This window comes from Tamandua tetradactyla, chromosome 15 (genome assembly GCF_023851605.1).
Source record: "Tamandua tetradactyla isolate mTamTet1 chromosome 15, mTamTet1.pri, whole genome shotgun sequence".
Taxonomy (NCBI): Eukaryota; Metazoa; Chordata; class Mammalia; order Pilosa; family Myrmecophagidae; genus Tamandua; species Tamandua tetradactyla.
The window spans coordinates 42,242,917-42,270,622 of NC_135341.1; the positions used below are offsets into that span (position 1 = coordinate 42,242,917).

The window sequence follows — 27,706 nt, forward strand, 5'->3', positions numbered from 1 at the left end:
GATGAGGCTTCTCTCCAATAGGTTAATGTTCAGATGAAACCTCATCTCAAACTCCTGATATTTACCAGCTATTTTCTTAAAGATGATTATCCTTAGAGTAACCTTATTTCCTGGAAAGGTCTATGTGGGTGCATGTGAATGTGTTGTCTTCTAAATCATTCCCACAAGAATTCCCTCTTCCATGTTCAGCATGCATTTTCAATTATTCCAAATGGGAAGTTCTGATGAATGTCCTGTGATTCTCCAATTCTTCTCCAGGTAATTTAATACTGAAGCCTCTGGCTTGGTCTTCTAGCCTGAAAAAAAAAAAATCACAAAAGAAAATTTCCCCTCTGTAAAATATGGACCCTGCACTGTATAATTTTGATTTTTACCTTTTTCTCAATAATAGAGAAAGGAGATTACAGTGACATGGAGAGAAGATTAGAATAACTGATCAGAAAATGGAAAAAATCAAAGAAGAGGCAGACAGATCAAAAAGATTTAATGGTGACAGGTCTTGAGAATTTATAAAACTTCCTATAGTGGTTGATTCTGAAATAAACAAACACTAAAAACCAATTCTGGTATTTTGGGACCCTCCATATTTGCATATAGAAAATAAATAGTAGAAGCATGTGAAAGGGACCAATGTTCTAGACATGATTATATTAAGTTTAGGGGAAAATTACTGCCCACCTATTATCTCAAAGAACCGGTGAAAGCAATTATCTCCTCAAATTGCCTACAAGCAATATCTTGGCAGACTAGCAATAACTGAAAAGTTTCCCTTCCAAGACTGCAAAGGTAATCCAGGCTGTAACTTTCACTAGGTCCAGCTTGGCAAATCCTTCCTTATTAACCGCTCTTTCTTCCAAAGCATTGAGCATCTATAGCTCTTCCACTAGGTTCAATTGAGAAATCTCTAGGTTTGAAAACTTAGCGACTTTCATACTGAAAGAAAATAAAATAATTATTGTTGTTTATAAAAACTGAGATAGAGGTGGTCTCTAGGGAAGAACCTCTCATAGGACACTATGTATTAATTTCTGATCACCTATACTTAAACTGATCACCTATACCTAAACTGATCACCTATACCTAAACAGTATCATGGTCCAGGATCTGGCCTTCACCTTTGTAGCCAAAGAAACACTTCTGAATCTGAAGTATACTAGCCAAATTCACAAGGTAAATAATGTAAAACACAGAAAGCCAGTTACTAATTTACAATGAAAAAATTTTACCCCCTTTCTAATATTGAAAAATCATATAGGAACCTAATCATTATCATCAGGTCACTCCTTGGGAAGCATATAACTAGAGAAAGAGGGGAATACTTGGATGATCTTATGGTATCAAACTTTGAAACTTTGATGCCTTGAAGGACTTGGGCACATGAAATCAGAGAATGGATATTCAGTTGCCGAACATCAGAGGCACCTCTCTCTTGGATGAGGTTAGAGACACAGACACATTCTTATTCTCTGAGGCCTGTTAGTTTTCTAATTATACAAGTTACACATGAATATATCCTCACTGCAAAATATTTAGATAATATAGAAGTTTATAAAGTAAAACAAAATAATTTTTATAGCCATCACCACCTCATCTCACCCAAATAAATGCATTCCTTTCCCTATAGATAATGACTAAGTTTGGGGAATATTCTTTCAGTCATTTTTCTATACCTATGTAGAATTTGATTCTTTTTATATAAATAAAATCATTCTATAGGTATAGCATGCAGTGTTATTTTTCTTTTTCACTTAATGTTTTTCAGAGATCATTTCATTGTGGTACATATGGATCTAATGGGTCCAAGAGCCAACTGGTATACAGTGGTATATTTACACCAATTGTTTAAGGTCAGAGGCTGATCTGATTGGGCAGAACCTTTACCACACTGGTTGTTAAAATATATTGAATATCTTGCTTGAACCTACCTCTCTGTCTGTTCTGGTTTGCTAGCTGCCGGAATGCAACACACCAGAGATGGATTGGCTTTTAATAAAAGGGGATTTATTTTGTTGGTTCTTCAGAGGAAAGGCAGCTAACTTTCCACTGAGGCTCTTTCTTACATGGAAAGCACAGGATGGTCTCTGCTGGTCTTCTCTCCAGGCCCTTGGGTTCCAACAACTTTCCCCGGGGTGATTTCTTTCTCCATCTCCAAAGGCCTGGGCTGAGCTGCTAGTGCGGAGATGAGGAATGCCCAGCTGCTAGGCTGTGCTACATTGAGTTCTCTCATTTAAGCACCAGCCAATTAAGTCAAACGTCACTCATTACAGCAGACACGCCTCCTAGCCCACTGCAGATGTAATTAGCAACAGATGAGGTTCAGGTACCATTGGCTTATGTCCACAGCAACAGAACTAGGTATGCTCACCTGGCCAAGTTGACAACTGAATCTAACACACTGTCTTTATAGGCTGTTTAAAATTCCAGGATGGTTTGAACAGCTAACTGTAAAAACAAAATGCTAACCAAACTTTTATTTCCTTTACTTTTTTCTCCCAACATAAAAAATTAGTCTTTTGTTTTAATCATTCAAAGAATGCATGCTCATTCAATTAAACAATCAATTAGTCCAGAAAGAAAATCATTTGAAATCCTACCTCCCAGAGAAAATACAGTTGATGTTTTGGTGAACTTTCTTCTAGTAATTTCTCAGTATATATACACACACACACAAACATATATACATACATACATAAACAGATAGAAATACAAAGATATGTACACATTAAACTATACTGAATTTTTCAGGAATAGAAACAATCATCTATTCACATAATTCCTATACTCGAAGAATCCAGTTTACCCAATATTACTCTTCACAGGGCTCCACACTGCCTTCTGACAGCAGTTGTAATGACAGCTGTGATTACTTAAGCTGTTGTTCCAAACAAGCCCCGAGCCCATTCTACATTCTGGGGAAACATTTAAGCATCTTTGCAAAGTTTACCTACTATCAGTTCCCCTGATCTCACCACTAGGTCATTAAGGCGTTAATAATACTTAGCAGGTCAGCACTCTTTTCAGGGTATTCCACCAAATGACTGCAGAGGGGGTAGCTAGTCTTGCTACAGTTTAGGTACAAGTAATCAGAAATTAATGCACTCGCTGTCCTATCATATAACCAGTTACTTTCTAGTCTTCTTCCACAATAGGGCCTCTCACTCTGATCTGAGTAAAATATTGCCCATTTCTGGGTGATTCTGCAGTTTCAGTCTGCAGGGCCTAGATGTGGTAGTCACTATTCATTCCCATTGCTGTTCTGCCATCACATCTGAAGTAGAACTTCCATAACAACCCCAACCTGGGTTCTCTAGATTTCACCTATCCAGAGAAAGCTATTACAAACACAGACAAGAAAGGTTTGCCTCCTGGGGGCTTTTCTCTTGAGGAAGGGCAGGAATCTGAGGCACAGAGTGAGGAAAAGAAGCCACTCATAAATTGTCAGCCTATTTCCTTCATATACTGGATTCAGGGGAACCCAGGAACAGTCTCATCCTGAACAATAACTCTTTAAGATTTGTTCTCTGAGAAGGGTATCAATAACGACAAAAGTCAGTGAGTGGACAAACTTCAGAGACACCATAAAGCACAAAGAAAGAGGGCAGGTGTTCTAGTTTGCTAGCTGCCGGAATGCAACACAACAGAGACAGACTGGCTTTTAATAAAAGGGGATTTATTTTGTTGGTTCTTCAGAGGAAAGGCAGCTAACTTTCCACTGAGGCTCTTTCTTACGTGGAAGGCACAGGATGGTCTCTGCTGGTCTTCTCTCCAGGCCCCTGGGTTCCAATAACTTTCCCCAGGGTGACTTCTTTCTGCATCGCTAAAGGCCTGGGCTGAGCTGCTAGTGCTGAGATGAGGAATGTGCGAGCTGCTTAGGCTGTGCTACATTGAGTTCTCTCATTTAAGCACCAGCCAATTAAGTCAAACATCACTCATTGCAGCAGACACGCCTCCTAGCCGACTGCAGATTAATTGGCAACAGATGAGGTTCACGTACTGTTGGCTTATGTCTGCAGCAACAAGACTAGGTATGCTCACCTGGCCAAGTTGACAACTGACTCTAACTAACACAGCAGGTGTGCCCAAGGATTAAGCATAACACAGCAACAATTTCTCCACAGAAAATAAAGCTGGAACCCAAAGCTTCGCAAACCTACTGAAAAGAACCATTGACTTCAAAAGTCAAAGACTGTGGGGCAGTAGAGGGCAGCAGGGTGAACATTCTACAGGACTAAGTCAAGAAGTCTGGATCCTTGTCTAGGCTCTGCCTCTAACTTGTTCAGTAACCTGAAGCAAGTCACTCAATTTCATAGAATTTGTTTTATCTATAAAATGCAGGTTAAAAAACTAGATGATATCTAAGGTTTCTTCAAAAAATAATGTTCTCTGATTCTGAAAACACAGATGGGAAAAGAACAAAACCTTCAAGTCAAGCTCATTGATTTGGTTAAGCCTTTGATTGTGGCTGATCAATTGGTTTATTTGAAAAGTACTGAGTACCTACTGTGTGTTAAGCAGTGAGGTCAGCCGCACCTCGCTAAGAATTGCCTAAATCAACCGAGGGAAACTCCCCAGCAATTATCCTTCCACAATCAGAGGTGGAGGAATTTCTGGAAAATAATTTGAACCGCCTCTGTAAAGTAGAATCACCCAGCAAAGGAGAGGAAGTCTGTTTAAAGACGTTAAGGTCCTCTTCTAACAGGAATTAAGTTAAGGAACCCTTTTAATGGAAAGAGTGCCCTATTAGAAAGCAAGGAGCTTGTTTCCAGTCTAAACCACCCCTATTCACCAGCACCTCTTATCTGACACAGAACAAATGTTTTTTCCCTAAACTTTAATATTCAACTCAAATGTGAAGTACCACATCTCTTCCCTTTTTTGACTTTTGGAAGTCCTTTCCTCCTCTACATTCTCATAGAAATTTGCACGTCTCTACCACAGCACTTTCCTGTTTTAAATCTCCGATTACATTTCTGTCTTCTTCCACTAGACCGGAGCACAAGTATGGCGCAGGTTCTGAGTTTAAACTCTCTGGGTTAGAATCCCCCTTCCACCATTTATTTGTCAAGTGAACTTGGGCACGTTACTTAATTTCTCTGTGCTCCAGTTTTTTCAACTGTTAAATGGAAATAATAACAATAAATTCATCGGGTTGTGGTGATAAATAAATAAGCTAATAGACGGAAAGAACTTAGATGAGTGCCTGGTCGGTAAGCAGTCAATACGTAGTAACTGGTGTGAAAATACTGTGTCTCAGGCACGCCAGGGTGGCTCAGCAGGCAGAGCTCTCGCCTGTCACGCTGGAGACCCCCGTTCGATTCCCAATGCCTGCCCATACGAAAAAGAAAAAAAAATTATTGTGTGTCTCTAGGCCTTCGCAATTACTTTGTTTTGTTTTTAACGCTACCTACTTTTTGTTATCAGAGAAGAATAAATACTTAATGAAAGTAAGGAGGTAACTCATCTTTATATTCTCATTCAACCGCACAACTGTGAAGTGGCAAAGAATAGCATTCGGTTTGTGGAAATCAGAAAACTGACAAGCTCAGCAGCTCGCTGACTTGCTCAAGCTGATAAATTAGAAACCAGATCTCCCGATCCCCCGACCAGAGCTCTTGAACAACTTTCCCCAGGCCCCTGGCCTCCGCGCCTAATGTCCCTATTCACCGGGAAAGGAGAGGTGCTGCGAGCGGTCTAGTCCCGAGGGAAGGAACGGGGCGGACTCACATCAGCTGGCCACAATCAGAACCGCTCACCAGGAGCTCTCCGCGGCGCCGCCTAGCCGCACTGGAGCCTGGGCGCTCCCGGGGGCGGGGAACGAGCCGCGGCGCACCCGGCTGTGACGTCACCAGACTGCGCCGCAGGCAGTAACCGCGGCTGTCTCCTCTCAGGAAGGCGGAGACTCCTCTCACTGCACCGCGCCGGCTCCAAGGGTTTCTTCTCCAGAAATCTCCCTGCTAATCCACCTTCTGTAGGTACAAAGAAGCTGAACGCAAGTGAGAGGGGGTCGGCGACAGGAAGCTCTTACTAGGTGCCAGTCACTCCACAACTCGGCCATATTTCTCCTCCTAAAACATTCCCTTATCCATGAAAGTAACCTTTGAAAGTTCTCAGTGTTTTCACTCGTTCTCGTCAATCTTCCTGCCACAAACGACCTCTTCACAGGATTCCAAAGAATTTACTTTTTCTTCCTTATTCGGGATGCTTGTTCAAGATTTGGCCAAGAGAGCATTCGATCTGGATTCACTGCTTGGGCTTAAACTCCAGATTCTCAGTGTGACGGGGGCAAGGTACTTTAACTCTCTCCCTGTTTTCCCACCTTTAAAATAAAGATAAAATAATGGTACCCAAATTCATAGAATTGTGAGAATTAAATGAGATAATACATGTAAATCACTAGGAAGAATCTCTGGCTTTTAAGAAATGTTTGATAAATGTTAGTACTATCACCACTTGTTCAAATCCCAGCTCTATTCCCCACTCTTCTGTTGGCTTCCGCTACATTTGCAGCCCTCAGAAGAGCAGGCACATCTCTCTCCAACTTCTGCAAAACTTCTGATCTTGCTTGTCCTCATCCAGAAAATATTTGCACATATGTGCTCATCCTGACAGGTGTATTTGAGGGATGAATGCTTGGGCAGCAATGCACTCGACCCATCTCCAGGTATTCCTAATGGTCTGCAAACTCAGTTAAATGGGGTTGTTTGCTTAGCATCATAGCCCTGGTGTGTAGCGCACAGCAGACACTCAGTAAATACTTGTTGAATGAATGAATGAGATGCAACAGTGAAGTTAGTTAACTGCTCAAATTTCCAATGAGCTGTCTTCCCAGAATGGAGTCTTTGGGGAGGCTTAAATCAGGAGTGAAGATGACCGAGTTGAATCCATTACCAATTGCACTGACCATCTCCAGCTACAAATTCCTTTTGTAGAATGGTCAGCTGGCATGCCAGGGAACAATGCTGAGTTCACCTTACGTTTTTGCCAAGTGTCACATTCTTAGCACTTATTTGGAATCAGATAGCAAATTTTCCCTCCAATCCTAATTTCCCCATAGGCCAAAAGCGTTGCCCTAATTATTTTGTCTTACCTTTTAGTCTTCAAAGAATCTCTTAAATCAAAAGGCCTGCTATGTGGAAATTAACCCTGGAGTGGGGTACTATAGGCGAAGCAAGCCATTAGAAAGAGGAATCTGGGGCTCAAGAGCAGTTTGGGCTGAGTGTCAATGAGATGTGGAATATGACTGGAAAGGATAGACACCAGAAATATTCCACAGAACTAAAATATTCTTAGCCCTGATATACCTTGTAGGTGAAGGAGAGTGAAACTTAAGTCACATGGGATCAAAGTTAGGTTTCTGCATTGTGTAGGGAGTAAGGAATGGTCAAAATACAAAATAAACTCACTTTCATTTATACACAGGATAATATGAAATTCTAAGAGCAAATAGCTTTTTGATCTAAAGTGAACTCCCATTCACGGGAGCAGAGCAAGGTTGGAGCCATAAGTGTTCAATTCTATAACAAACACAAGTAAAGGGGAACCAGGGAGCAGAGGTATGCCCAATAAAGAGAAAAATCTGAATGAAAGGGAGAAGGGACATTGGAGTTTAAATTTCACCTGACACTTACTAGTTGTGTGCATGTGGGTGAGTCTGTCTACTTTTCTGTTTTCTCTTTGGTCGTTTTGAGGATCTGAAATGGCTACCTCCCACTGTGTCCTTCTGGAGTTACAAATTAAATTTCAGTGCAAAGAATGAGCATCACATATTTGTTCTTTAGCATCCCAGCACCCAGCAGAACCAAGAGTTCATAAAGTGCTTCCTCTTTGGAATTTCTAAGGTCCAACTGATCTGATGCCAGGCCAGCATCACTGTTCAATTCCAGCATCATAGATTATTCAGTTGACATAGCTGTGCCTCTGCAGCTTGTCTTGTCATACCTGACAACTTCAATTTCCATCTGAAACCACTCTGTTAAACTGCAGTGGGATTTTGAAATACCTGGTCTGTGTCACTGCCTCAAAATATCACTTCTTCTTATGGGATCCTTGCCTTAATACAAACAAACACTGTATCTTGGGGATAGACTCAGAATTCTTCCTATAAAACACTTTTTGGAGCTACATTCACCATAACTCCTTTCTACTTATAAACATACGTTCAAGTCACAACCTGCTGTCTGGCATGGAAAAATGCCTGACTCATTATTCTAGTTGAGTTCAACAAATATTTTTCTACCTGCACTGGAGAGCCGACATTCCAATGAGAAGAGAAATATTTGTAAACAACCGTTCGATACACCATGATCCATAAAATGATGCAGAATAATGCAATATGATTGAGATTAGGAAAAGCTTTAAGTACATGTTGCCTGACTATATTCTTAAGTGACAAACAGGAGCTTTCCAGACCAGGAGGAGCAGAGCAGAGATGGAAACCTGGAGCAATAGGAATGTATGTACAATGGAACCAAAGTGCAGAATCCAGTGGTGATGATGTACAATCATAACAAATTTGTACTATGGAATAGAATGTGCAAGGTAGGAAATGGTAGCTGAGGCTGGAGATAAAACCATGGGCCAGATGTAGGGCTCTTCCTTAAGGGGGTGGACTTTATTCTAAGAGAGAAAAATAGAGCTGCCACAGTTATGTCTTACAAAGATCAACTAGAAGAAACGTGACAGATGTGCTGGGGGCGGGGGGCAAGAGACTGGAATACTGGTTAGGAGAATAAGAAAAGTCTAGGAAATAAACTCTAGGGTCCTCTAATAAGCAATGTCAATGAAGATGGCCTTCAGATTCAGGAGCTAGATCAACAGGATATAGTGGGTGGTTGGATGTGAAGCTTGAGAAAGAATAAGGTTTGAGGAAGGGAGCAATTTCTAGGTTTGGGGCCCAGCTAAAGTGACTAGGCACATGATGGCCAGCAATTGAGAGAAAATCAGAAGCAAATATGTGTAAGGGTAAGAATATGAGATAACAGTAGTAGAGAGATGATGAATTCTTTTCATTCCTGTTTCCCCAGGAAGTGAAAATGTGTCAATCTCCCTTAACCTGAGGATTAAAACTCAGGGTCATATTCATTTTTTTTTTAAGTATTTTTTATATCATTCACTCTTGGGACTTTTCCATTTTTTCCCCAACAAAACTCTTCCCTTATTCTCTCTACTTTTCACTCAAGACTCCAAAATTTGTAATGTATAAATATTAGTAAGTAATATCTGTATATCAAAGAGGTTCCTGAAAAGTTTTATGGGCAAAGATTAACTGAAATATATTAACTCCACAAATAAATATTTATTGAACATTTACCAATAATTAATTCTATGATCTTATTTTTCATTTAGGGAGCATAAATACATTGGCATTTTCTTTTAGTAGAATATATATATATATGCATATATATATATATATATATATGCATATATATATATATATATATATATATATATATATATATATGTTTCTAAACTTTTCATAGGGCTGTTTTTACCCATAAGATAGTAATTTCCTCAATAATGAATTCCCTTATGGAAGGTTTTCAGAACATACTATTCATAACTGAAGAGGAAAAATTGTATATGATATTTCTGCTGAATTCCCATTAGTGGTAATTAATGACCCAAACCAATGCTGACAATATAGTTGGTTTAGAAAAATCAGTGCTGAGCTCCAAACTAGCAACCAGGCCAGAATCAACTTACTTTAGTTGATTTCAATAGTCATAGTTTTTAAACTATCGTAAGTCTTGGAGCTTAGAAACTTTGTTTTCAAATACTGGCCAAAGAATATCTACACATAGTCTTCCAGATCTTAACTGCTGTTTCCCTCAAAAGAATAAAACGTCATCACAATCAGTGGCAAACCATGCTATCTTTTCAGGGATTTGAGAAACAAATAATTCTCTCAAGAACTCTTTCCAAATTTATTTGATGAGAAGTGTTTTCCTAGATGCTTCTTAAATGAAGGGAAGGGCAAATATCCAAGAATACAATAGTCCTAACAAGAGAAATACCTGAAATCTAATCAATGGAAACCCAGCCCTGCAAAACATACCTGTCAACACTCTTTCGAAGTGATACAGCAGGGTCTCAACTCCAGCCAAACTAAAGGGCCTTCTTCCATCTTCACTAATGCTTTCTTCTCCCTAAGGTCAACAAGCCGAGTCCTACTTTTTTGGACACTGTTATTCTATTAAGTCTCTCTGCAAAGGTCCCTGCTAACCAGCTGCCCAGCCAAACTTACAAGAGACAGATATATACCCAAGTCCAGGGCAAGGATGAGTAGGTGACTTGTTTGTTGCATACAGGTTTCATGCTCTAAGGCCTCTTATCACCTAGTACAGATAATTTATCTCTTGGGTAAGTCAGTATTCCTTTAGGACACAGGTTGGTCCTTCTTTCCTTGGCCCTCTCAGCACATCCATCTTTCTTCATAATGAAGTATCTTTATTTTCTTCTTAACCCCAACTCCCTTCAAACTTGAGAGGATAAGGAAAGACCTTCCTCACCCTGTTAAAAGCCTTCTTCGCCAGCATATATGCAGGGATTAGACCAGTTCTTGCCACATATTCCTTTATTCACACATTAGATTTTTTGTTTTTCACTTGTTTCTCTCTCCCCATTCATGGGCAACTTCCAACTTCACAGTGTTTGCAGCTTAGTCACAGCTGCCCCAAACATCTGGACTTTGAGAATAACCATTGTTGTTTGGAAAAGCATCTCACCTACCAGCCTGTGGACAGGCATAATGAGGTGGGAAGGTTAGGGAAGAGGTGTGCTAAAGGCAACATAAGTTTCCTTTAGCTTTAGCTTCAATGTCAACTCAAGGTAAAAGAGTCACATGGGAAAGAAGAAATGGTAACCAGCAGGGCTTTATCAGAAAAGCAGGAACTTCCTTGAATCTACCCTATATTTCCAGATGCCCACCAAGAGTAGGTCCAGAATTATTTTCCAAGCTCCTGCTTCCATTTCTGAAAATACTCTTCTCATAAGGCAGTAGTCAGGGATCCTTCATCCTCCCCTCTAGAAATCCTGTCTACCTGCCCACTACTTCCAAAGCCAGATTCCTAATCATTACCCTTAGAGAAAATGTCAAGTTTATTCACCACTGTGAAGTTTCTGATGTCTGAAAAGGACTGAACTATGTCTGAAGAATTTTCCACATTCAATGCATTCATAAGGCTTCTCACCAGTGTGAATTCTGTAATGTTCACTAAGGTGTGCATACTTGCGGAAAGTTTTCTCACATTCACTACATTTATAGAGCTTCTCACCAGTATGAGTTCTGTGATGTTCAGTAAGAGATGAGCTATGAGCAAAGGCTTTCCCACATTCATTACATTTATAGGGCCTCTCTCCAGTATGAATTCTCATATGCTGAGTGAGACAGGTATTCTGATTAAAGCCCTTCCCACATTCATTGCATTTATAGGGTTTTTCTCCAGTGTGACTTCTCTGGTGCCGAATAAGGCAAATGCTCTGAATGAAGGCTTTACCACATTCCCTGCATTTGTAGGGTCTCTCCCCAGTATGAATTCTCTGATGTTTTATCAGTGGAGTGCTCTGAGTAAAAGCTTTGCCACACTCCTTACATTTATAAGGTTTTTCTCCAGTATGAATTCGTTGATGTTTAACAAGGGATGGGCTCTGACAAAAGGCTTTGCCACATTCCTTACACTTATAGGGTTTCTCTCCAGTATGAATTCTCTGATGCTGAGAGAGGTTTGCCTTTGTTTGGAAGGTTTTCCCACATTCATCACATTTATGGGGTTTTTCTCCACTGTGAATTCTCTGATGTTGAGTAAGATTTGAGTGTTTCCGGAAAGAAGAACCACATTCACTGCATAAATAAGGCTTTTCACCAGTGTGAATTCTCTGATGATGAATGAGGTGTGTGTTCTGATTGAATGCTTTCCCACATCTGCTACATTTGTAAGGCTTCTCTCCTGTGTGGATCCTCTGATGTTCACTGAGATGTGAATGGTTACGGAAGGAATTCCCACATTCACTACATTTATAAGGCTTTTCTCCAGTGTGGATTCTCTGATGCTGAGTAAGAAATGATCGACATCTAAATGTTTTCCCACACTGCTCACATCCATATGGTTTCACTCCAGTGTGAATTCTCTGATGTTGAACAAGGAAGGAGCTACGACTAAAGGCTTTCCCACATTCCTCACATATGTAGGGTCTCTCACCAGTATGAGCTCTCTGATGATGGGTGAGGGATGAACTCTGAGTAAATGTTTTTCCACATTCTTTACATTTCCAAGATTTTTTCTGCATAGAGAAGCTTGGACATCTACTTTGATCTGAAATCTCATGGGTATGTAAGCTACTTGTCTCCCACTGATGCAGGCTCTCTTCTGTAGAAACTCTGAGATGGGTAACAAGGCTAGAGGTGAAGAGCAAGCTTTTCTCAAGATTATATTCTTGTGTTATCATTTCATGGGGTGTTTCCTTGGGGATGAAAGTCATTTCCCTGAAACTTCCTTCCTGGAAAAGGTTTTGTCCAGGAATCTCTCCAGAGGTATTGTCCTTCATGCTTTCACATGCATATTTTTCTTTAGATGTAGGCTGTTGATATTCATTCTCTTGGAATCTCTCTGTTACTATCCCTGATGAATCAACTTCAGAGACAACCTGCTCTGAAGCAGGATTGTTCTCCCAATCTGTAAGAAACCATCAGAGTGAATGTCTATGATACAGAATAGAGCGAAGGCCTCTGACGTTTTGAGGACTTTGACAGGTCTCAGGCATGACCTTTGGGATATGGTCAGTAAAAGCAAATGGGGCAAGAAAGTCAGTGATCACCATTAATAAAGAATCCCCATGGAAAAGTGTGCTAGAGAGACTCAGGAAATGAATCATAGGCAATGGACATAAAGGGAGAAGAGCTAGCAATAGCCACAATTAGGGGAATAACAGAAAAATGGATGGTTTGTATTAAGAGAATGTTAAAGGGCAAACACTGGAAAAGACAGATAAAAGGAGCAGTGAGGAAAAGTTAGCCCCAAGAGATGTTCATCTCTACCTGCCTCAATATCTCTAAAAGAGAGGGCAATTTTTTTCTTCTCAGCTTCACTCAGAGTTTTTCTTCCAAGGTTTTCAAACTCTTCCTGCCTGCTGTTTCTCTCACTGATTGTCCCCTGCTTACTCACCTGGACATATATCTTTTCCATTCTTGCTTTTTTCAGCTCCTTGCATATTCAACAACCACAAATCTTCTCTTTTCTTTGATTGGAAAACAGTTCAGGTCTGGAAAACTGGGTGCACTGCTTGCATGAAAAAAAAAAAAAGACAGGTGGGATATCATTTTAACAGTAAAATGATAAAAGGGGAGTTAGCTGAGAATTCTATCTAATCACTCACCCCAAACTTGTAGGGCAGAAATATGACTACATCAGCAAGAATCAGGGTTGGCTTGCAGCTTCCTAGGTTCAAATTCCACTTGTCCACTGTCCAATAAATGGCAGGCTCAAACAAAGATAGTACCAAACACTCAAGAGCTTCATCTATAAATCAGAGTGGCATTTTTTAACTTATAATGATAATTATGAAATTGATAGGAATATTAATGTCAATTAGTGCATTCTGTCTGTCATATAGTAATCGGTATGAAACATCAATATAATTAAAAGAGGCCTGAGGAAATGGCCTCAGAGCAGACGAATGCATCAAGACTGGTCCCAGACCCACCCAATCAAGATAATAGAGTGAAAAGCTTCAGAGATGCATCCTTCACAGAAGTTTTAAACAACAGAGAGGAACTGGCTGAAATATCTTTCTGAAAGCTGCAGAAAACAGTTAATGTGTTGCATTAACAGGGGAAGTACCTAAACAAGGAAAAGAAAGCTTATAAAAATGGCAGCCTCTCACCACGCCCAGGCTGACCTCTCCCACATCCCCTCATTGGCTCAACACAAACCAGCCTGCACTCTCAGTATGGGTGCCTGACCCCAGTTCTCACAGGAGCAGAGTAACTCTCATCCACATACTAGGAGCATCTATGTTGGGCTCAACTGTCTGGCAGTAGTCTGAAACTGAACCACGATACTTGTTGCAGACTCACAATCCCAGAATGTGCCCTGTATATAAAAGATAGCTCATAGAGCTCTCCTACAAACTTTTGTGGGATAGCAGTCAACTCACAGCTGCCCGGGGCAAGAGAATGCTGGCTTTAGGAAATAGAGTACAGCATCTGGGACCACGAGGAAACTCTTTCCTAAGGAAGAGGGACATTGATATCCATGTAAATGGGGTAATTCTAGGATCACATGCATATGCCATAGACAAGATTCATGCCCAGAAAAACACAGGAATATACCTATGTTTGGGTCTGAAACTATTCTCTAAACTCATTGTGATAGCTCTGAAGAAGAGTACTCCCTCAGGTCAATCTGCAAAGACTAGGAAAAGTTCTTTCTCCTTTCCTTCTGTCCTTTTTGTTAAATTCTGGCATTCAAGGAAAGCTCTGTTTGTAACACTAGCTGGATACAAGCTTAAGAAACAGATGCCTTAGTGTATAAATTCCAGTGATAACACATTAAAATATCAAAATGTCCAAATCTAAACAAAAAATTACAAAACATACAAACAAACAGTAAGAAATGTCCCACATAAGGGAAAATAATTAGACAAGAAGGAAGATCTGGGGCACTCCAGACAAAGACTTCAAAAAATATATATGGTCCTAAATCTATTCAGAGATAAAGGAAAACATGGACTAAGAACTAAAAGAAATCAGGAAAATGACAGATGAACACAAAAGAATATCAATAGAGAGATGGAAATTATGAACAAGAACCAATCAGAGTTAAAGCCCACAGTAACGTAATTTAGAAATTCTCTAGAGGAGCGCAAAAGCAGATCGGAACTGGCAGAATAAAGAATCAGTGAACATAGAGATAAAACAATACAAATCATCAAGTTTGAGGAAGCCGGAAGAAAAAAGATTGAAGAAAGGTGAATAAAAGAAGCTGTGGGACACACTATAAGAGCACATGAATATGCATATTGTAAGAGGTCCAGAAGGGGAAGAAAGAGAGAATATTCAAAAAAATAATGGCTGAAATCTTCCCCAATGTAATGAAAGATATGAAACAGGCATCCAAGATGCTCAACTAACTCTAAAAGGAATAAATGCAAATAGACCCACAACATAACATATTATAATCAAACTGCCTAACAAAAAAGATAAAGAGAGAATTCTGAAAGCCCCGAGAGTGAAGTAACATGTCACATACAAAGGGGCCTCAATAAGACTAAGTATTGATTTCTCATCAGAAACCATATAGGCAAGTAGGCAGGGGGATGACATAAGTAAAGCACTGAAAGGAAAACAATCTGTATCTGGCAAAACCGTCTTTCAAAAATGGAGAGATTCCCAAATTAAAAAAAACAAAAACAAAAACTGAGGGTGTTTGTCACTACTAACCCAGCCCTACAAGAGATGCTAAAAGGAGTTCTTCAGCTTGAAAGGAAAGGGCAATAAACAATAGATTGAAGCCACGTGAAGAAATAAAGATCTCCAGTAAAGGCAAGGACATGAGTATAAACACCATACTATTGTGTCTTCAGTTTTAACTCCACTTTTTTTGTTTACTTCCTACTGGATCTAAAAGGCAAATGCATAAAATGAAATGATAAATCAGTGGTTTGGGACTCATATTGCATAAACACATAATTTTTTACAAGACCTACATAAAGGTGTGGGGACGGAAGGGATAAGGACATAATTTGTATATACTAATGAAGTTAGGTTGGCATCAAAGTATATGAAATGTTACAGATGTAGAGTAGGATGTTAAATTTAAGAAAATATCAGAGAATATACATAAACTAATAGAGCTGATAGAGCTAATAGACAGAAATTAAGGTACAGTATGCCAGGGGCAGAAGTGGGAGGGGGAAATGGGCAGTTAATGCATAATAGGTATAGAGTTTCTGTTTTGTGAGATGGGAAAGTTTTAATAACCAATATCTCACATGGGAAGGAATGTGGCTGGAATCTGCATCCTCTCCCAGCTTCTGGCTTCAAACAGCTCTCTCAAACCCTGTAGATCCTTCTGGCTTCTGGCTTACTTAGCACTTCATGAGAAGGCACATGGTGACATCTGCTGGACTCAGCATCTCCCAACATCCATGTCTAGGTGACTGCTCTCTCTGTTGGCACTCCAAGCATCTCCTTTGGCACTCCAAGCATCTCCAAATGTCTACAACTATGTTACTTCTGAAACAACTGTGCTTTCTCCAAATTGTCTCCCCTTTTGAAGGACTCCAGTAAAATAATCAAGACCCACCTTGAACAGGCAAAGTCACACCTCCACCTATTCAAAAGGTCACATCCACATCTTCATGAAAGTAATCTAACTAATCAAAAGGTCACAGCCTCAATTGTGTGGGTCAATCTCCATTGAAACAATCTAACCAAAGGATCCACCCAAAACATTAAGTCTGGCCTCACAAGATTGGATTAGAAAAAGAACATGGCTTTTCTAGGGTACATAACAGTTTCAAACTAGCACATTCCATCCTCTGGACTCCAAAAAGACAGATTCTTTCCATATACAAACAAAATATATGCATCCATCACAATATCACAAAAGCCTTAAATCATTTCAGTAATAATACAAACACAATACAAATTTAGAAAAAGTACAAAATCTCATCAAAGTCAGTTACAGGCATGGTCTGTTCTAAGGCAAAAATTCTCCTCTGGCTATTGACCTATGAAACTCAGAGCAAGTATCTGCTGCCACTATATAAAGGAGAGACAGTCATAGGATACATGTTTCCATTGTCGTGGGAAAAAATCGAAAGGAAAACATGAATACCAAACCCAAACAATTCCAAAAAACAGGAGGGCAAACTCCATTAGATTTCAAAGTCCGAGAGTTACTTATAGAATGATGCTTCTTCCTCAGGGCTTTAGACAGCAGCAGATGCATCCTCTGTAAGGGCTTATGCAGTGGCCCTGTTCTCTTCAAACACTGGGATGAGGGTTGCAATGTTCGGTGACCTTGGATAGACTATATTTTTCTTGGCCCCACCCTCTCCAAGCACTGAGGCAGCACCTGGGCTCTCTGCCATCTCTGGAGCACATGCTCAACTCCCTCAGAACATTGAGGTGATTGCTAGGTTCCTCCCAATCCCCAGGGAATGTGCTCCACCCTCTCTAAGGCCTTAGATGGCAAAAATCTTCCTGAGCAATGAAGCAGAAGGCCTGCCCTCTGCTTCCACGGCAAACTCATTCTTTCCACATCTATAAGTGAGTCTGCTCTCCTTGCCCAAGTTTTCCTGGCTCTAGACCTTAGCTTCCATAATTCTGTCTCTGAAGTCATTTTTCCTTCAATTTGTCCCCTTTCTGTCCCTTTTAGTCCAGACTGGCTGTGATTCTGTTTAAACAGATCCTGCAACACTCCTGTAGGTTTTCTATGCAGTATCCAGGGATCATAACCATCAGATAATAGGACTTTATACAAATCCTTTCTAGATAACTGTATTTTCAATCCTAGCTTTTTCTGAAATAACTATTTTTCCAAGTTTGATTAAATCCTCATGTAGGGCACTAGCTGCTGGGGTGTCCCTTTCTGGAAGCCCAGAATTTTTCAGACCATCACTTTCTGGTTTCTTTGTACACAAGTGTTCAGTTCTCAGCTTATCTCTTTCCTGTTACATTTTACTATGGGCTGCAAGAAGCCAGGCTGCATTTCCCACAATTAGTTTGGAAATCTCTTCTGCCAAATATCCAAGTTCATCACACTCAAATTCTACCTTCCATCCAATACCAGCACTTAAGCTTGCCAAATTACCTGCCACTTTCAAACAAGAATCAGCTTCCTTCTGGTTTGCAATGACACATTCCTAATTTCTGGCTAAAGCCTCATTGGAGGTATCTTTAGAGATCACCTTTCTACCAACAGTCTTGTCAAAGCATTCTTGGCCTTCTCTATCAAAATCCTCACAACTCTTCCAGAATCTTCCCCTTATCCATTTAAAAAGCTGTTCCAACATCTTTGGTATTTGCAAACTACAGCACCCCACTTTCCTGGTACCAAAATCTGTTTTAGTTTGCCAATGCTGCCAGAATACCATATACTAGAAATGGGTTGGCTATTACAAAGGGGATTTAAGCTACAAGTTTACAGTTCTAAGTCCACAAAAATGTGCAAACTCAGACAGCCAGAAAAAGATGTCTTCACTGAAAAAGGCTGATCTCTGTCACATAGGAAATCATGTGGCTGGCCTTGTTCCAAGTTCCATTGCTTCCAGCTTCTGATTCTGGTGGCTTTCTCTCTAAACATCTTTGGGCCTTCACTTAGCTTCTCTGGGGAAAAACTCTGGGTTCTGGCTTGCTTTGCATCTCATGGGGAGGCACATGGCAACATCTGCTGGGCTCTGCATCTCCAACTGTCCATGTCTAGGTGTCTTCTCTCTCTGTCAGCACTACAAATGACTGCATCTATGTCAGTTCTGAATCAACTGTACTTTTTCCAGTTGTCTCCCCTTTTAAAGGACTCCAGTAAACTAATCAATACCCACCTTGAATGGGCAAAGTCACACCTTCATCTAATCAAAAGGTCAAAGCCACGATTAAGTGGGTCAATCTCCATTGAAACAATCTAACCAAAGGATCCACCCAAAACATTAAGTCTGGCCCCACAAGATTGGATTAGAAAAAGAACATGTTTTTTTCTGGGGTACGTAATAGTTTCAAACAGGATCTAATAAGGCCAGAGAAAAGGCTCAAAAGGACTTAACTGCGACATATGAAAAAATTGGAATATAGACTATAAGCAGATATCAATGTTAAATTTATTGAACTTAATAAATGCACTGATGGTAGTTATATAAAAGTATATCCATGAGCCTGCCCATGCCAAAAAAAAAAAAGTATATCTTTATTCTTAGGAAATGTGCATGGCTATTGTTTTAGTTTGCTAAAGCTGCCAGAATGTAACATACAAGAGATGGATCAGCTTTTAATAAGGGGATTTTAGTTAAAAATTTATAGTTCTTCAGAGAAAAGGCAGCTAGCTATCATCTGAGCTTTTCTTTCACAGCGAAAAGAAAAGCTTTCTCTTCTGGCTTCTGGGTTCCAACAGCTTTCCCTGGGGTGATTGCTTTGTGCATCTCCAAATATCTGGGCTGAGCTGTGAGTGCTGAGATGAGGTATGCTGAGCTACTGAGCTCTCTTCTGACCTCTCTCTTGTAAGCCTCCAGCTAATTAAATTAAACCTCACTCATTGTGGAAGGCACTTTTCTTAGCCAACCACAAATATAATCAGCCATAGATGAATTTCACATACTGATGATTTAAATCCACAGAAACAAAACAGAGTATCATCACTGGCCAACTTAACTACCACAGCTGCATGATGCATACAAGCTACAATTAAGTGTTTAGAAAATGGATTTATAAATAGATAGATAGACAGCTAGCTAAATAGACAGAATGTTACAGCAAATGTGGCAAAATGTTAAAATTGGTAGTGTAGGGTATCTGGCAAGACAGAAGTATGTTGGAGTTCTCTATATGGGTTTTGTGATATTTGTGTAGCTGTCCTATAAGAGTGAAAGTATTAAAAAAAAGAAAAGAAAAAAACTGATTCGCCCACCTCCACCATATGCCAAGGGGCCTGAATAGTGTGGTTTAGGAACTCTCCCTACCTGATACAAACTACGGTACATTGATTATCCTTTCTTCTAGGTGTCATATAAGTTTGTTTTTCTTCAGGGAGGGCTCAGTATAAGAGTGTAAACTGCAGGGTTTTAAAAAAAAAAAAAAAAACTTTTAATTTTGAAATGATTTTTGACTTACAATAAAAGTTGCAAAAATAGTACAGAAAACTTGTGTACCCTGGTATCAGAAAAGTCAAAACATAACTATTCCTCCAAGACTGTCTCTCCATATAACCATGAAGTGAGAAGTAGAAGTGGTAGCATTATCTCAAGGAAGAAGAACGTCAAAGAGATGGGTTTTTTTTTATCAGAGTCAAGGACCCTGAAGTCTCAAAAGAATGCAATGCGGCAGATGAAGGTCCTGTCGCCTTCTCATCAAGTCTGTGTCTCTCAACTGGGGTTTGAAGGTCTAAGAGGATCCTGTCTGGGTTTTCCTGTTCCTCTCCCAAGGAGGGGTATAAAAGGGACCTGTCAGCTACCACACAATCCTAAGGAGACCTATGCAGTACAGTAAACAGTGTTAGACACTAAATAACAAGTCAGACATGCCCTGCCCGCCTGGAGCCTATGTCATAGCTGGACAAAGACATTAAACCAGTAATTACGAGTATGGAATTTACAAAAGTGGGACTATCTGGCACTCTGGAATATAGAGGGGCAACTTGTAGGAGATAGGATTAACATAACTACTTGGGAGTAGACGGCATTAGGGTGGTGGCGGCAGTAAGCTGCTTTATGTTATCTGATTTATGTAAGACAGTCTAGGAGGAAGAGAATGTTTGTTTACCCCAAATGGTTATTTTGAGTACGAAGGAAGAACACTGAAAGATAAGAACTTTGTTCCCTCAGGAAATGCATGCATGCCTATTGTCATCCTGTGGTATATAACCAGGATCTGGTTAAGAATAAAGTTGTCTGAAGTCTGTCTGAAGTTAACTCAAGCTTCAGACCCCCTGAGCCCATCTGTGTCTTTCTTTCTCTCCTTCTCCCTTTCTTTCTTTTTTTCTCATCATTCCTTAATATCCTTCGAGCTCCGTTTCAACAGGAAGCAACAGGAACTAATCTATTCTGAGAAATGAAGCTTCCCTGAAGAATGATAAACAGAAGACAGATAGAAGACAGAAAAGAATATATCAGAGATGAACAGAATAAATGAAACGAATCAAGCTTAGCACATTAGAAGAATAAGAAATCCAGCAAGGCCAAAGTATTAAGTATGGGAAATGAAACCTGAAGCCCTTGGCAAGCAAAGGCCAATCATATAGAACCTCCAAACCATTTTAAGGACTTAACCCTTAAATTAACTTAGAGACTTAACCCTTAAGTTCTTTTTATGGCTGCCTCCTGACAGGAAAATGTTTGAAAAGGAAAAGGACATGCTTAGATCTGCTGTTTGTTTTTAAATCCCTTGACATATAATGCAGAAGATGGATTCTATGAAAGGAGTGGGAGTAGAAGAGGCAGGATAAACACTGGGAGACCCCTTGGGAAGTTGTTTCAGTACTCCAGTGAGGGGACTGGCCTAACTAAGGGACAGAATCATAAGGAATGGAATGATACTGGGGGGACTAGTACAGGAGAGGGAGGAGTCAAGAATAATTCACCAGTTTGGAGTTGGAACAATTACTTGATGACAGTGCCCTAAGTAGAAAATAGGACATAAATGTTGATAGCATAGGAGTGAGGTATGGGCTGAAAACATATTTAGAGTTTTGGGCATAAAATGATAATCGAACTAATGGTAATAATAGATAAAATTACCAAAGGAGTATAGTTAGGAAAACCTCAAAAGTGAGTCTACATGTTTGCTGAAATTTAACACTAGCTTTTGATTTATGGCATTCCTAATCCCCTAAAAGATATAAATAAAAAAATTTAATATATGATAAAGTTGGCACAGATTTCCAATCATCAAAAAATAGATTACTCATAAATTATGTTGGGACTGTTGCTTAATGTTGGAAAAAAAATTGGTAATTATTTTCACATTCCAAACAGAAAATAAATCTAAACTGATTAAAGTGTTAAATATAAAAAATGAAAGTGCAAAATGATAAAATATTGACAAATGTTTGTTTGATTTTAGGGTTTGGATAGACCTTTCTAAGTATTATGCAAAAAAACAAAGCACAAACCACAAAAGAAAAATAAATTTGGGCACAGAAAAACAATATCCTGTATATCTAAAATATTTACATGTAAAATTAAAGTCAAGCAAGCTAGATAAAATAATTTTTATTTAAATACCAAAGTGTAAACAGACCTAATCTATAAAATGCCTTACAAATGAATAAGGAAAAAAGATGAACTGATACAAAAATAGAAAAGTACAATGAATATATCAAGAATTACAAAAGGCCAATAAATATATCAAAGCAACATTCCATCTCTGTGGTAATGAAATAAATGGAAACTGAAACAATTAAGGGTCAATTTTTATATCAAATTAGAAAATTTATTTTTAATGCTAAAACTCAAGACTGGTGAAGGTGTAGGGAAAGAATTCTCTCACACACCACTGTGGGAATATAAACTGGTAGCATCTTTCTGGAGTTGATCCAGCAAAATACATGGGTGTAGTTAGGATGCTATGTCACCATTTTGTGGGTACAGAGACTCCGAATAGAAGACTCATTCTATATATGCAGCACCTACAATGTATGTTAGAAGTTCTTCAAAGCCATCACTGTGTCATAAGAATGCCTATATATTTGCCCAAGTAATTCTACTACCAGAACATTCTCACAGGAAAATGACTTCTCAGAAAGGAAAAAACCTGAATTTATTACCTGTAAAAAATAGTCTCTGCAGTGTTGTTGGTATTTATCATTTTTCCACTGTCGGACAGAGGGTTTAGCAAATCATGCTACTTCTACTTGGTGAGAAATTATACAGCCATTAAGATCTTTTAAAAATAAATATACATGACTATTTGGAAACATATTTATGTAAGCAAAAAAAAATTTTCAAGCACAACATAACATTATATGTGTATGTTAAAATAGGCACATGAATAAGATTGAGAAACAAAAATAAAGGTGATGACATGGTGAATTATGAATTCACCCCCCTCTATTTCCCAAACATCCTATATTATTGACATTTTGCTTTATTTTTTTAAATTAACTTAAACCTGTACCATTATACTTTAAATTGTTAACTGTCATCATTCCTGAGAGATAATGGTTAACTTTTCTTTAGAGCCTATCTTCTTGTAAAGGTTTCCCACAAAAACAAATAACTTCTGTAATCAGAGAAAGAACATAAAAAAATACAATCAGAGATGGGCACAGAGATTTATGAACAAATTGTTATTATAATTGTAAAAAACAGGTGGATAAGCATTGATATTATTACATCAGTAGGACAGAATATGAGGGAAAAAACACATTTTCAAAGAATATTTATAAGGAAATGCATTATGTTGAAACAGGAAGATATAAATATTATTTCCAAAAAAATATGCACATATAAACCAGCATTAAGTAATCATTCAATAAGCAGAAACAGACACAAAACAGGCGCACAAAAGGGTAGGAAGAATAGTCATCAAAATGTTAACACACTGGGTGGTGCGATGGTGGCTCAGTGGCAAGAATTCACATCTGCCAAGCTGGAGACCTGGGTTTGATTCCCAGAGCCTGCCCATGCCAAAATAATCATAATAAAAACATAACAATAAATTTAAAATATTAACACACTTACCTCTAGGCCAGTTAATGGAGCCTTTACTTTGTCTATATATTTTACTCTTCTATATACTTCTTTATATAGATATATATCTTCTATATATTTCACTTTTCCTACAATAAACACCCCTTAGCTTTATAATCAGAAAAATTGTTATTTAAATTGAGCGATCCAATGGATATGGTATTGGCCTCCTACTCAGAATAGGATAAAAATGGTTGTGACTTAGGGAATTAGGAAACTTTGCTCTGCCATAACTCACATAAGTGGGTCTAGACAACAGACTATTTATCTGAAAAAGATGGCAAATCAGACAATATCCTTCCAGCTCTAACATTTGCAAATCCTTCCTCAAACGAGTCAATTTACGTAAAGCACTTGAAAGAAGTCTTCCTTGTGTCAGGCACTCAACGGGTTAAGTGTCATTATATTTGACACAAAACCGATGGAGAAGACATTCTGGTGATGACCACTCTTCTCCCATCATGGACTATCTGAGCTATCAGGAATCCATCTATGTCAGGGGGAGGCAAACTTTTTCTGTAAAGGGCCAGAGGGTAAATATTTTAGACTTTACCATGCTGTGTATCTCTGTCCCAACTATTCAAATTTGCCTTTGTAGTTTGAAAGCAAAATAGATACTAATATACAAATAAGGATGGCAGTCCCACAATAAAAGCTTAAAAAAAAAATGCCAAAGACCAAGTTTGGTCCATGGTTTGCTAACTTCTGGTGTGTAAATTTCCTAGAAAGGATGGAATGCCTAGTATGGAATAATCTAGATTCTTTTTTCTTTTAATTTTTATTTTTAAACATAACAACAAACAAACATGAACATTCTTACCATATGATCATTCCATTCTTGATGTATAATCAATAACTCACAATATCATCACATAGTTGTGTATTCATCACCATAATCATTTCTTACAACATTTGCATCAATTCAGGAAAAGAAATAAAAAGAAAAAAACTCATACATATCATACCACTTACCCCTCCCTCTCATTGACTGCTCGTATTTCCATCTACCCAATATATTTTAGCCTTTGTTTCCCCTATTTTTTTTCTATACCCCTTACCACTCCCTTTCATTGATCACTGGCATTTCAATCTACTAAATTTATTTTCACATTTGTTCCCCCTATTATTTAATTTAGATTCTTTTTAAGATACTAAAACAATCTGTCTGAATCCAGATTTGGGGCGGGGAGGTATAGGGAGATGGGGTATAATGATGACTCATCCCTACCCTCCTTCCCCAACCTCCCCAAATAGAAGAGCAAAATGGAAAACCCCCTGGTAAAATTAGTAAGGGTCTGGCTTTCAGCTCATACCTTGTAAGCTTTCTTCCCACTGCCATCTCCTTTTCCTCAAATAATTAGCTGCAGGAGGCTGGGCAAGCCAGTTGAGATTTTTCAAGGCTTCGAAACCACAATTCCTTCAATAAGTCCAGATTTAAAGTCACTCCTCTCTGGAGCCCTTCTCAATTTGCCTGTTGGTACAGAGTGACACACCCCTCCAGGCTCCAGCAGTACTCTGTATCAATCGCTTCTGCAGCCAGGAGTCACTTAGTAGCAGTGTCCTCTTGAACAAGTTTCCTATTCTCTTTGTGCATTCAATTTCTCCATTAAAAACAACAGACTATACTACCTGGGACATGACTCCCAGGGGTGTGGACCTTCCTGGCAACGTGGGACAGAAATCCTAGAATGAGCTGAGACTCAGCATCAAGGGATTGAGAAAAACCCTAGAAGGAGCTGAAATTCAGCATCAAGGGACTGAGAAAACCTTCTGGACCAAAAGGGGGAAGAGTGAAATGAGACAAAGTGGCAATGGCTGAGAGATTCCAAACAGAGTCGACAGGTTATCCTGGAAGTTATTCTTACGCATTGAGTACATATCACCTTGTTATTCAAAATGTAATGGAGAGGCTGGAGGGAAAATGTAGAGCTGTGTTCCAGTAGCCATGTTTCTTGAGGATGACTGAATAATGATATAGCTTTCACAATGTGACTGTGTGATTGTGAAAACCTTGTGTCTGATGCTCCTTTTATCTACCTTGTCAAGAAACGAGTAGAACATATGGAATAAAAATAAATAATAGGGGAACAAATGTTAAAATAAATTTAGTTTGAAATGCTAGTGATCAGTGGAAGCGAGGGGTAAGGGGTATGGTAGATACAATCTTTTTTTTTTTCCTGTCTTTGTTTAATTTCTTTTTCTATTGCCTTTTTATTTCTTTTTCTGAATGGATGCAAATGTTCTAAGAAATGATGAATATCCAACTAAGTGATGATATTGTGAATTACTGATTATGTTAATATTATTTTTCGTTTGTTAAATTTTTTTAATTAATAAATTTTTAAAAGTGAAAGAAAGACAATAGGTTTGGGAAAATTAAATACATTAGCACAATTGATCTGTACATTATCTTGCACATGGTAAATGCTAAATAAATGCACTTTTAAATATTAGCACAACTATATGTATAATCTTAGCACTAGAAGAGAATCTTCCCATGTGGCAGGTCCTAAAGTCATTCATTTGTACCCCGACCCTGAATTCTGTGTTTTGGGCATTTAACGGACAGTAAAATTTTATTGGAAGATCATACATGCTCATACACATGCTATCAACTGAGTTTTGCGAAGAAAGTAGGACATTACTAGACAATCCAAATTCAGAGATTGAAACAGACTCTGTATTCTCGGGAATTGTAACCCAGGTCTGCAAACTCCCAGCCTAGGGCGCTCTACACTGTTTCCCGATTCCTTCTAAGACGCGGTCTGAGCCGCGGGGTATGTTGCGGGTGGAGGGGGGGAGGCTGGGATCCCGACCGAGAAATCCGAACCCCGGGATTTCGTTTTCCGACTTGGTGCCTCGCGCTTCATCCATCATTCAATCATTATTCATTCATTCCACCATCTTTCTAGGCCACCTCCTCTATGCCGGGCACTATGTTGGGCCCTGGGAACTGCAGCGCCGAGGCTGCCGGCTGGGCCCGGCCCCCGGGGGTGCCGGGGGTGCCGGGGGTCCCAGGCCGCACGCGCCGGCAACCTCAGGGGATGAACGAGGTTGGGAGCAGCGCTTCCCCATTGCGCCCCTGGCCCGCCGCCCCAGCCGAGTGGCGTTCGGAACCTTTTTTCTCCCTTCCCGAGGCCCAGCCAGCTCACCGTGAGATACGGGACCTCCCCGCGGGAGCTGGGCGGTGACCGCGCGCGCAGAGGTGCACCGAAGCCCCAGGCGCGGGTCTTCCCCTCTGCGCCAGAGGAGCAGCGGCGCGGCCGGTAGTGCGTCACGCGCGGCCCCCGGCTGCTCGTCTAGGAGGAGGGAGGGGCACTGGAAGGAGACTTCAGAGAAGGAGCAGGGGTCTCGGTGCCCTCCCCGCTCAGCCGCGTTCCTGAGACCCCAGCAAAGACCACCTTGACCCGGAGCACTGTAACTACTCACTCCCCAGGGAAAGTGGAGATGGGGATTTTAAGGATGGAAAAGGTGCTGGATATCAGCGAAGGACTAATATATCCCATCTGCTTAAAATGATTATTTTGTGGGATCACATCTCCGAATTAAGAATCTTGAATGTGCCCCTATTTAGTTGGCATAAAAGACAAACTCCCAATCTAGAGCCACACGAACTGACCTTAACGAACAACTAGAACATTTCTTACTCTATCAGAGGCATTCTCCTCTGACATAACGGAATTCCCATTGGTTCTCTGAAATCCCTTGGCTGTTCCCGACACTGCTTCCCCCTCCCTCCCCTGCTTTTGACCTGTTGGAATAGTTGTCCCCTCTCCCTTTCTTCCAGCACCTTGGCCGTACAAGTCATACTGGTTCTTCAAAACACACACACACACCAAGGGCACTGCTTATTTTTGTTAGTTGATTAGGGGGAGAAGGTGCCTCTGCCTGGGCAGAACACCCCTTGGCACATCTTGGTTCTTTGAGCTACAAATTTCCCAGGCTCAAATGCTCAACCAAGTAATCTTTTTACTAATTTAACTCTGAAGATGACTCACATATATTCATACCCTCTAAATATACCCTTGAATTTACCACACAACATAGTTTTTAAAAGGCATGTGCATTAAGAATTGTGGCAAATAGTAAAACCAAATTTAGGCATGTTTTCTTTTCGATTTGATATTTTCTCTTAAATACCAATACAGAATAGATAACCTGATTTTCTCCAAGAGTCTGGCTGTGTTCAGCTCTACCTGAGCCCTGTGCTCCGAGAAAGCAGCCATAGTTTAGAAGGTCTCTGACCCTCTGTGTTCCAGGAAAAGACTTACTGGAAATACTCACCTTTCCCCACATGATTTAGCTAAGA

General features: G+C 39.7%; 1 protein-coding gene across 5 annotated transcripts; it reads right to left on the reverse strand.

The window, feature by feature from the left end:
• Positions 1 to 188: 188 nt before the first annotated feature.
• ZNF502 (zinc finger protein 502) lies at positions 189 to 26,653 on the reverse strand. Of its 5 annotated transcripts, none has more exons than XR_013162804.1 (4): positions 26,550 to 26,653; positions 13,161 to 13,274; positions 10,055 to 12,671; positions 189 to 296 (listed from the first exon to the last, which is right to left on the reverse strand). XR_013162804.1 is itself a non-coding variant. In XM_077129597.1 (4 exons), the coding sequence occupies exons 3-4, from the start codon at positions 13,204 to 13,206 to the stop codon at positions 11,098 to 11,100; spliced, it is 1,620 nt and encodes a 539-aa protein (XP_076985712.1). In that variant the 5' UTR covers positions 13,207 to 13,274; positions 13,372 to 13,514; positions 26,550 to 26,638; the 3' UTR covers positions 9,439 to 11,097. The 5 variants fall into 5 exon arrangements, 3 of the variants coding, with proteins under 3 accessions (XP_076985712.1, XP_076985711.1, XP_076985713.1); XR_013162805.1 differs by lacking the exon at positions 189 to 296 and adding an exon at positions 5,920 to 6,316; XM_077129597.1 differs by lacking the exon at positions 189 to 296 and adding an exon at positions 13,372 to 13,514 and having other exon boundaries at positions 9,439 to 12,671; positions 26,550 to 26,638.
• Positions 26,654 to 27,706: the final 1,053 nt, after the last annotated feature.